An 11,211-nucleotide genomic window follows, 5' to 3' on the forward strand; every position below is an offset into this window, starting at 1 on the left:
GCGGCACCACTTCACATCCAGAAGTTGTGATTTCTGAAACCAACCTGACGGTCCAAACTGACCTATGTAGACAAAGATTCTGGAGGGAAGTGAAACTGGCAACCCAGCCTGTGAAGAGGTGAACTGAAGCAGATGGTAGATATTATCATCGTTCTGTGTAATAACACAACTCATATCAAACAGGTACAGATCCGCAGGATCGTAAACATTCAGACCAGCCGGTCTTTTAAATGTAAAACATATCAGCTCAGAGCTGACATCATACATCAGAGAAAGAAACCAGAACCGGAATCAGAACCAGTTTAGTCTCAAACAGCTCGTTGTGTAGTTGTGTGTAAAATCACTGCAGTGAACCTCCTTCAATGTGTCGCGCGCACACACACACACACACACACACACACACACGTTCTGTGGTGCTACTCGTTTGTCTGCTGCACGGACCGTCAGTGTGGACTGGACCGACACCTTCTCCTCTGAGCAGACAAAACCGTTGTCCAGCGGCTCATTTCAGACATTAATATTCACGAGGCCCTTTGTATGTGTGGCGAGGGGGTGGAGCCACGTGAGCACAGTCCCCAGTGTTGATTTAGACTCATGCAAACATCTGCTGTGGATTCTCCACAGAGTTTTAGAAATGAAACTGTATAAACATTCAGATGTTTAATGCAGGTTGAGCTATCATGCTATTATCAATTAATTACAGCTGTTTTATTCTCCTGTTAAACTTCAGCCTCCACATCTGTAGACATCTGTTATAAACCAATACATCTTTATTTTCATATTCATGACATGTAAATATTTACATATGCAAGATAAATACAAACAAACATTTAATTTATGTTATAGAACCCCACAGGTCTTTTCTTCAGCTCATCAGTACGTATGATCAACCTGTAATGTGTTAATATCGTTATATCAAAGCTGTTTACAGACACAAAGATAATGTGCACTGACGAGCCACCAACACAGCACAGGTAGACCAGGTAACGATACAGCTCAGAGGTCACCTGTCAGGTGTCAGAGGTCAGAGGTGTTGGGGCACTCATGCTGCAGGAGCAGGTCGACAGCAGCCTCCACGTCCTCCACCACGTGACTTGGCTCCACCAGGTCCGGCTCCAGGACCAGATCTCTGTGACCATGAAACACCGTCTCTGTGACTGTGCTGCTCTGGTCGCTTGGCAACGGAGAACGGGGGTTATAGACACCGGTGCACACCTGGGGACAGGTAGAGCAGCTCTGTTAAGACTGGTTATTATTACAGGGTCAGGGTGAAAAGCCCAGCAGTCAGTTTGTGTCATTAATTAATTATTTGGAGGAAATATCCTTCAATTTAAAATCTCAACCACAGAGACGTTAATGCTGTCCTGACTCCTTAACTTTGTCCTGACTCCTTAAAGGTCCCATGTCATAAAAACACATTTTCTCTGGTCTCTACGTACATAAGCTGGTCCTCCCTGAGCCTGCCAACTCCCTGAATGAGGAAAACAAGTGATTCCTGCATGATCTCTGCAGCCCACCCACTGGTAACACGGCGCTCCTACAGGCTGTTCAGATTCTGCTCCTTTCGTTACGTAACGAAAGGAGTCATTATCATAGGCCGACCTCCTCTGCGCGATGATAGGAGATATCAGAGAGGGGGGCGTTCATCCCCAAGGTGAAGTTCGGTGTGTCCAGCGGAGAGACAGCAGTGTTTTGCAACGTTGTCGCTCAGAGCTAGACACGCAATTGCTCTGTTGTTGGTTGTAATAATCAACATAAGTGCCTATATTCTGTCCCAGCTACAGAACAACAGAAGAGACCATGGTTGTGTTTCATTTTTAAGGACAAAGTGCCGGCTGCAAATGTTAGCTTGTATGTGTGTGCTAACCACTTCATACCGGACTGCTTCAGTAACGAGGGTCAGTACAAAGCTGGCTTTGCCTCGACACTGACCCTCGTAAAAGGATCAGTCTCAACCATACCGGACCCAGCAACTGCACCCGAGCCACAGGTAAGTGTCGCCGCGCTTTGATGGTATTTACAGTTGCCCACGAGTATGGTGAAGTCATCTGGAAACTGGCTAACTAGTTAGCTCCACTTCGGTCCGCTATGCAATGGCGTTTGAAGCGAGTTTGATGTTAATAATATTAAGATGGAGCTTGGTTGTCACAGTAAAAAGTCTGGAAACGTGCAGACTGGAGACAGAGACGATGCGAACAGTGTCCAAGAGTTTGGAGACTGTGTTGGAGACAAACACAGCTTTCGCTAGTTGTTAGCCGTTAGCTACATGGTAGTAACTGTAACAACACATACAAACAAACTAACATTATTCAGCCACACTAACCATTCTGAAATGTCCTGCTGCAGCCACAGAGTCTGTATTTTTTCAGGAGCCTCTCCTTCTGGGTCCGATTCTGGGTCAAACTGGTTCGGTTGAAGGAAAAAATCTCCACGAGCCATAGTGTTACATCCACCGTAAACATAAGCGCATGCTACCATTAGCATAAAGGGCTTCCTCTCCCGGAGAGTGACTAGCAAGCAAGGCTCCCCAAATAGGCGTTGACAGAAGGGGCTCATTAGCATTTAAAGGTGCAGGCACAGAAACAGACTGCTCTGAATAGAGCTCAGCAGAGCGACTTTTAGACAGCTGGAATTCAGGACCACAGATGTGTTTGGGGCAATAAATATCGAATACAGAGTTGTTGGACCTCTGACAGCTGTGTGAAATTGATGAAAACAGTATAATACGGGACCTTTAACTCTGTCCTGACTGCTTAACTCTGTCCTGACTCGTTAACTTTGTCCTGACTCGTTAACTCTGTCCTGACTCGTTAACTTTGTCCTGACTCGTTAACCTACCAGTATGGAGTGACACTGAGCAGCAGCAGACATCAGCTCCTCCTCCGGCACCACCATCGTCACCTGACTGCCTGTTCCTTGGCCAACAAGCTTGGTAGTGTTTGTCATGGCAGTGTGCTGCTGAGCCAGGTAGCGGTTGTACAGGTTAGCACCATAGATATCTGTCATGAGGTTGTCGCTAGACAACAAGAAGAAGACAAGTGATTACCCCATGGTATTGTTATGGACAGGTTGAGCACCTGACTGTGAACATGGTGTTGAAGATGGTCTGGTGGTGTTGTGGATGGTCTGGTGGTGTTGTGGATGGTCTGGTGATGTTGCGGATGGTCTGGTGATGTTGTGGATGGTCTGGTGGGTTGTAGATGGTCTGGTGGTGTTGTAGATGGTCTGGTGATGTTGTGGTTGGTCTGGTGATGTTGCGGATGGTCTGGTGATGTTGCGGTTGGTCTGGTGATGTTGTGGATGGTCTGGTGGTGTTGTGGTTGGTCTGGCGGTGTTGTGGATGGTCTGGTGGTGTTGTGGTTGGTCTGGTGGTGTTGTAGATGGTCTGGTGGTGTTGTAAATGGTCTGGTGGTGTTGTGGATGGTCTGGTGGTGTTGTAGATGGTCTGGTGGTGTTGTGGTTGGTCTGGTGGTGTTGTAGATGGTCTGGTGATGTTGTGGATGGTCTGGTGGTGTTGTGGTTGGTCTGATTGTGTTGTAGATGGTCTGGTGGTGTTGTGGTTGGTCTGGTGATGTTGTAGATGGTCTGGTGGTGTTGTAAATGGTCTGGTGATGTTGTGGTTGGTCTGGTGATGTTGTGGATGGTCTGGTGGTGTTGTGGTTGGTCTGGTGGTGTTGTGGTTGGTCTGGTGGTGTTGTGGTTGGTCTGGTGGTGTTGTAGATGGTCTGGTGATGTTGTAAATTGTCTGGTGGTGTTGTAGATGGTCTGGTGGTGTTGTGGTTGGTCTGGTGGTGTTGTAGATGGTCTGGTGGTGTTGTGGTTGGTCTGATGGTGTTGTAGATGGTCTGATGGTGTTGTGGTTGGTCTGGTGATGTTGTAGATGGTCTGGTGGTGTTGTAGATGGTCTGATGGTGTTGTGGTTGGTCTGGTGATGTTGTAGATGGTCTGGTGGTGTTGTAAATGGTCTGGTGATGTTGTGGATGGTCTGGTGATGTTGTAGATGGTCTGGTGGTGTTGTAGATGGTCTGGTGGTGCTGTAGATGATCTGGTAGTGTTCTGGTTGGTCTGGTGGTGTTGTAGATGGTCTGGTGATGTTGTGGATGGTCTGGTGGTGTTGTGGTTGGTCTGGTGATGTTGTGGATGGTCTGGTGGTGTTGTGGTTGGTCTGATGGTGTTGTAGATGGTCTGGTGGTGTTGTAAATGGTCTGGTGATGTTGTAGACGGTCTGGTGATGTTGTGGACGGTCTGGTGGTGTTGTGGATGGTCTGGTGGTGTTGTGGATGGTCTGGTGATGTTGTGGTTGGTCTGGTGATGTTGTGGATGGTCTGGTGGTGTTGTGGATGGTCTGGTGATGTTGTGGTTGGTCTGGTGGTGTTGTGGATGGTCTGGTGGTGTTGTGGATGGTCTGGTGGTGTTGTGGATGGTCTGGTGGTGTTGTGGATGGTCTGGTGGTGTTGTGGATGGTCTGGTGGTGTTGTGGTTGGTCTGGTGGTGTTGTGGATGGTCTGGTGATGTTGTGGATGGTCTGAGGCCTGTACTGCGAAGGGGGCTCAACATAGCCAGGCTTTGTGCTCATGATGCAGCTCAACAAAGCCCCGAGTCCCCAATCAGAGTTAAACGGTACTGCGACGGTGGTTATCAACTTAATTTGTCAAGTCCGGTTCTCTGCTTTGTGCTCTGCGCTCGTTCACATAAAAGGGGGCGTTTGACGTCATATTATTCTACTTCCGTGTGAAAATGGATCGATCCCGGGCCACATATTTTAACCCAGGATAAGCAGATTCTTATTATGCAGGACTATGAAGAATTCAAAGAAACAATCACGGCAGAAAGTAACACTGTCGCCACCAACAGAGCGAGGGAGGGCTGCTGGCAGAAAACTGCTGACCGTGTAAATGCGTAAGTTAACAGTGATTAATATTATGATCAATATTATATTAAGCCCATAGTGTTTTAATTTCTGAAAGCTCAACATTGTGCAACTTTTACATATTAACCCTCATCCATTTAAAAAATAAATAAACTGAAGCAATAACTATCATTTTTCATTTTTGAATGATGTCTATATTGTTTTCACATTTTACTGATCTCAGAATGCGCGTGTGTGTTTTATTGAAAGCGAGGCTGAGTGTGCGTCGGCTATAAATGTTCAGTGTTTTTTGTATCACTGTGTCGGGATGAACAAGCAATACTGTCCCTGTACAATGACAATAAAGAGCTTTCTGACAGTGAAAATAGCTCCAGCCTGTAAGATTTGTGTTTGGGCGTACACTGCCCTACAACGGGTGAAACATTGATCAGTTCATCAGTTTATTCATGGACACATCAAAGAAATAATTAACTTTACTCATTATCTGTGACAAATAAATACTAGGTTGGCCTAATTAATATTTCATTTTGCATTTTATTAAGATGTGGAAGCAGCAGTCGGACATGGCGGCAAGTTAGAGCCAAATACAAAAACATCATTCAGAGTGGTATGTAGCCACTCTGAATGCCACTCATTTTGTCAGTGTGTGTTCTTGCTCAGATTTTCTGCATCACCAACTGAATGTAAGTAGGTTCCTGAGGCCAAAAAATGAAGGGCTACACAAACAGTTTGCCCGACAGTGAGCGCACAGCTTCTTCAGTGGCATTCCTGACACTCGGCTCAATAAGTGAGCAAATGTACCGTATTCCCTCGGCTGAAAATCTATATCGCTCATAGAGAATTTCATCAGGAAATGCCAGCGGATCAGCGCGATCTCGATGAAGCCGCTCACGTCGTACTGCTGCCCGAATTATTCTTGCTCCCAGGTCCACCGGGTTCTCAATGAATGGTGTTACACAGTGAAACAGCGGCGCTTTTATAGCCGATTTTAAGCTGAAACTCTGGTCGGGACCAGGTTATGAGCTAAACATAAGTTACCATGGTGATCTAGCCGGGTTAAAAGAGAGCCACCTTTGTAGTTCAGGGAAGCCTGGCTTTAGACTCAACATACCTCGCTAACCCACTAAACTGGCTTCGCAGTACACCCCTCTGGTGGTGTTGTGGTTGGTCTGGTGATGTTGTGGATGGTCTGGTGGTGTTGTAGATGGTCTGGTGGTGTTGTGGTTGGTCTGGTGATGTTGTGGTTGGTCTGGTGATGTTGTGGATGGTCTGGTGGTGTTGTGGTTGGTCTGGTGATGTTGTAGATGGTCTGGTGGTGTTGTGGATGGTCTGGTGGTGTTGTGGTTGTTCTGGTGATGTTGTGGATGTTCTGGTGATGTTGTGGATGGTCTGGTGATGTTGTGGTTGGTCTGGTGGTGTTGTGGATGGTCTGGTGGTGTTGTGGTTGGTCTGGTGGTGTTGTGGATGGTCTGGTGGTGTTGTGGTTGGTCTGGTGATGTTGTGGATGGTCTGGTGGTGTTGTGGTTGGTCTGGTGGTGTTGTAGATGGTCTGGTGGTGTTGTGGATGGTCTGGTGGTGTTGTAGATGGTCTGGTGGTGTTGTAGATGGTCTGGTGGTGTTGTGGATGGTCTGGTGGTGTTGTAGATGGTCTGGTGGTGTTGTGGTTGGTCTGATGGTGTTGTGGTTGGTCTGATGGTGTTGTAGATGGTCTAGTGATGTTGTGGATGGTCTAGTGGTGTTGTGGATGGTCTGGTGGTGTTGTAGATGGTCTGGTGGTGTTGTGGATGGTCTAGTGATGTTGTGGATGGTCTGGTGGTGTTGTAGATGGTCTGGTGGTGTTGTGGATGGTCTGGTGATGTTGTGGTTGGTCTGGTGATGTTGTGGTTGGTCTGGTGATGTTGTGGATGGTCTGGTGGTGTTGTAGATGGTCTGGTGGTGTTGTGGATGGTCTAGTGATGTTGTGGATGGTCTGGTGGTGTTGTAGATGGTCTGGTGGTGTTGTGGATGGTCTGGTGATGTTGTGGTTGGTCTGGTGATGTTGTGGTTGGTCTGGTGATGTTGTGGATGGTCTGGTGGTGTTGTAGATGGTCTGGTGGTGTTGTGGATGGTCTAGTGGTGTTGTGGATGGTCTGGTGGTGTTGTAGATGGTCTGGTGGTGTTGTGGATGGTCTGGTTACCCAACAGTGTAGATGGTGGTTAGCTTGTGGTTGTGATTCTGCAGCCTCAGCAGACGCTCAGCATACTGGTATGTCAGCAGACTTGGTTTTCCCAGAAGCGCCTGGTACTGAAGCTCTCGACCCGTCAGCTTCTTATAGACGGACTCCAGACACAGCATGAACATCCCGTGACCGAATCTACAGCAACACAGCAGGGTCAAAACTGATCATCATGACCATCTGGAGGAGCATCCTGTCCGGAGGGGGATGTGATTCGTCCAAACAGAATCAAACATTCTTTACTGATCAGTTATTGATGTTTTCACATAGAGCCACGCCTTCTACCTGAGACCTAACAGGAAGTGGTGTGTTGGTTACCGTGGTGACGGGGCCTCTGCCATCCACATCAGGTCCATGTTACAGGCGAGCACTGGCAGCTGTGCCGACAGCTGAGCGTCGTACTCACAACCTGGACTCCCATTGGTCAGGAGCACGTCAATCAGCAGCTGCAGGTTGGTCTCCCATCTTATTGGCTCCCCAAACAAGATGATTGCTACGGCAACACAGGAAGTCAGTGACAAAATATCAACAAAATAAGAGCAGGTCAACCAAAAAACGATATGATACGATATTTAATGTAGATTTTTAAACTATATTTATTTTTGTACTTCTTTCACGTGTTAACATCTTGTTTACAAAGTCAAGTGTTACCTTCTATTCTGGGAAGAGTCTGCAGAGGAGACGACTGAAAACGAGCAAACACACAAATATCACCAGATATCAAAACAAACCTGCTGCTCGCTGAAGGATCGGTGAAGCCTCAAACAGACACAATAAAACTAGTTTGGATGCTTTGGCTCAGAACGAAGGCTTAACGTTTCTGTTATAATGTGTGTAAACAGAGCTGTCAATGAAGTCAGCCAGGTTAGCTGACAGGCTGACATTGCTAATTACAATACACCTACGTGATTATCTAAATGATACAAAAACATTCTATCAACCATAAACTCAATGTGTACTGGAGATGTGACCCAGATACTTTAGAGTCAACACCTGAGCTACGTGAGCTACACACAGAGACACGTTCATCACACCTGAGGATGCACAGCACACAGACACGTTCATCACACCTGAGGATGCACAGCACACAGAGACACGTTCATCACACCTGAGGATGCACAGCACACAGACACGTTCATCACACCTGAGGATGCACAGCACACAGAGACACGTTCATCACACCTGAGGATGCACAGCACACAGAGACACGTTCATCACACCTGAGGATGCACAGCACACAGACACGTTCATCACACCTGAGGATGCACAGCACACAGAGACACGTTCATCACACCTGAGGATGCACAGCACACAGAGACACGTTCATCACACCTGAGGATGCACAGCACACAGACACGTTCATCACACCTGAGGATGCACAGCACACAGAGACACGTTCATCACACCTGAGGATGCACAGCACACAGAGACACGTTCATCACACCTGAGGATGCACAGCACACAGAGACACGTTCATCACACCTGAGGATGCACTGACGTCCTGTTAACAGTTTTAATGTTTCAACCTGCTGTTCAGTAAATTATTAGTTTAAAATTAGTTTGTGAGTTAGAGGACAAGCTCCTGACATCACCTGAGATCACCTGTCACAGGTGAAGCACTCACAAGTAGTTCTGGTCTCCTGTTGTGGTCCACCATGTCCAACAGGGGTTGATGTTCTCTGAGGGTTTCGACGGTCACGACCTTCTGAAAACCCAAACTGACGTCGAGGTCAAGACTTCAAACACACACTGTTCAGTTTGTAAAACACACACATCATACAACACAAGTGTCATTCGTTCTATTTACATGGTGTGTTCGCCTCTCTCTGAATACACAGTACCCATGATCCTTGGCTGCTGTTGCTATGGAGGCAAAGGCAGTCAGAGGTCAGGCGTGAAGGATACGTGTTGGCAATGTCTGTGACCGGACCCTGTCCAGACACCAGGACACATTTATCATGGAAACTCTTCAACATCTGCAAAGGACTGTGGGAAAGAACCACCTGCTCAGGGGCGATCTTCAGAGAGACAGAGAGAGAGAGAGAGACAGGTCACATGACTACAGTCACAAAGACGACACGCTGATCACTGTCCTCCACCTGTCTGTCCTCCACCTGTCTGTCTGCCCTCCACCTAAGTCTGCTCTACCAGTCTGTCCTCCACCTGTCTATCCTCCACCTGTCTCTGCTCTACCCGTCTGTTTGTCCTCCACCTGTCTGTCTGCCCTCCACTTATCTCTGCTCTACCTGTCTGTCCTCCACCTGTCTGTCCTACCTGGACGTCCAGCAGGTGAGACAGCTGCTGGGCCTTGTGATGTCTCTGACAGCTTCCAGCGTTTGTGACGAAGACAACAGGAAACAGGAAGTTATTGTTTTGGTCCACAAGCTTCCGAAACGCTCGTCGAGCGGCCGGAATTACGGATCCGCCGCGAAGCAGAACGCCGTCCACATCAAAGAGGACGCCCGCCTGAGGGAGACAGACAGAGAGACAGACAGGTCAGTCACTGTGTCACTCCAGGAGCTTCAGATTCCTCAGGGCGGCGACACAGAGTCGGAAATGTGACTCTTCCTCATATATATGTATAGATACATATATGTATACATACATATACACACATATATATATATATATACACACATATGTATACACATATATATACACATACATATATGTATACACATATATATACATACATATATGTATACACATATATATACATACATATATGAATTTGTTGAGTTTCGGGGTATGTTTAGGCAGGGAAAAATGCGATCATGTGGGACAAAAAATTGTCACCACAAAAACAATAGGGACCTCGCAGGTCGAGACCTGCTCGGGCCCTAATTACAGACGGTAACGCCAACATACAGCCTGACTACGATAATCCATTAACAATAACAACACTTCACAGATACAGCACACAAATACACCCATCAATAATATGATGTATTATTATAAATGTTTATTTACATGTTAAGATTATTAAAGTAATTCTTTTTTTTTGAAAAACATTTATTTTCACTTCATTCGTTACCTAATTTTTCTGTATGTGTTTGTCATAAATGTTGTAGAAATATCATAAATATTGTTTGTCTTACTGGTTATATGAAATTAAAATCGAGTTATAAAGTTTTTTCAAACTTTGACAAGTTTAAAGAAGAGCAGCTGAAGTTGCACTCAGGAGGAGACGTCATCAAACTGACCCTGCACCAAGAAACACGTCCCCACAAAGACAATGAGTCCTGTCACACACACACACACACACACACACACACACACTGACCTGTCTGATGGTGGACATGTATCTGACCGTCTGCTGCAGGAAACCTCGACACCACATGACTCCAGTCTGTCTGACAGTGACCAGCTGTCTGCTGCTCATTTATACCGACACAGCTGTGACATCATCATGGGGCGGGAACATGACTGACTACATACTGATCATCAGAGACACAGTTTAACATCAAATAAATCAAATAAATACTGACAATCACCAATGAGTTGTTGAAAACAGATCTGTTCACACCAGGAAACAAACAAAAATGTCCAATAAATGTTTTTCATCTCACAACAACAATGCTAACATGCTAGGTTTCAGCAGGTATAATGTTTACTGTGTTCACCATCTTAATTCAGCATGTTAGCATGCCAACATTAGCTAATCATCTATAAACACAGTCCAGCTGAGGCTGATGATGTCATCAGTCCTGCAGGTAGGAACATTCACTTGTTGACCTGATGATGCCTCCAGATGAAAGTCAGAGGATCAATAAAGTGATTGAAGCTCATCCTGAGGGGAACATGAACGTGTCAGAGACAATGACCACGGACTGAACCACGTCACTGTACAGGATCTGAGATGTCACGTAACAGCCACACTCCTATAAAAGTAAAGATACTGTGTTAAAGTGAAAGTCACTCATATGAACAGTAATCAAGTGAACATCTTAAGTATCTGATGAGTAACTGATCCATATCTCTACATGTAGAGTCAGCTGATCATCAGTGTTTGTTCTGATTGATCATCTACTAACTAAAGTTATCAGATAAATGTAGTGAAGTATAAAGTAGCAGACAACTGAAAAAACTGTGCTCATGTTCAGTACTTGAGTAAATGTATTATTA

At 46.1% G+C, this 11,211-nt stretch overlaps 1 protein-coding gene across 1 annotated transcript; it reads right to left on the minus strand.

The window, feature by feature from the left end:
- Window positions 1-752: 752 nt before the first annotated feature.
- LOC115582879 (haloacid dehalogenase-like hydrolase domain-containing 5) lies at window positions 753-10,650 on the minus strand. The gene is made up of 9 exons (XM_030419104.1): window positions 10,370-10,650; window positions 9,361-9,552; window positions 8,992-9,104; window positions 8,711-8,804; window positions 7,738-7,771; window positions 7,405-7,579; window positions 7,048-7,224; window positions 2,839-3,016; window positions 753-1,215 (listed from the first exon to the last, which is right to left on the minus strand). The coding sequence occupies exons 1-9, from the start codon at window positions 10,466-10,468 to the stop codon at window positions 1,018-1,020; spliced, it is 1,260 nt and encodes a 419-aa protein (XP_030274964.1). The 5' UTR covers window positions 10,469-10,650; the 3' UTR covers window positions 753-1,017.
- Between the last annotated feature and the right edge of the window lie 561 nt (window positions 10,651-11,211).

Source organism: Sparus aurata, chromosome 6 (genome assembly GCF_900880675.1).
Source record: "Sparus aurata chromosome 6, fSpaAur1.1, whole genome shotgun sequence".
Lineage (NCBI taxonomy): Eukaryota > Metazoa > Chordata > Actinopteri > Spariformes > Sparidae > Sparus > Sparus aurata.

Bases quoted from the DNA above. Each gene is read 5' to 3' on its own strand.
- LOC115582879 (XM_030419104.1), bottom strand. From the start codon at position 10,468: ATGAGCAGCAGACAGCTGGTCACTGTCAGACAGACTGGAGTCATGTGG. The intron at 9,105-9,360 runs GTAGGACAGACA...GTCTCTCTGAAG, and splicing joins CTCACCTGCTGGACGTCCAG to ATCGCCCCTGAGCAGGTGGT. The intron at 3,017-7,047 runs GTAACCAGACCA...CTTGTTGTCTAG, and splicing joins ACCACCATCTACACTGTTGG to CGACAACCTCATGACAGATA.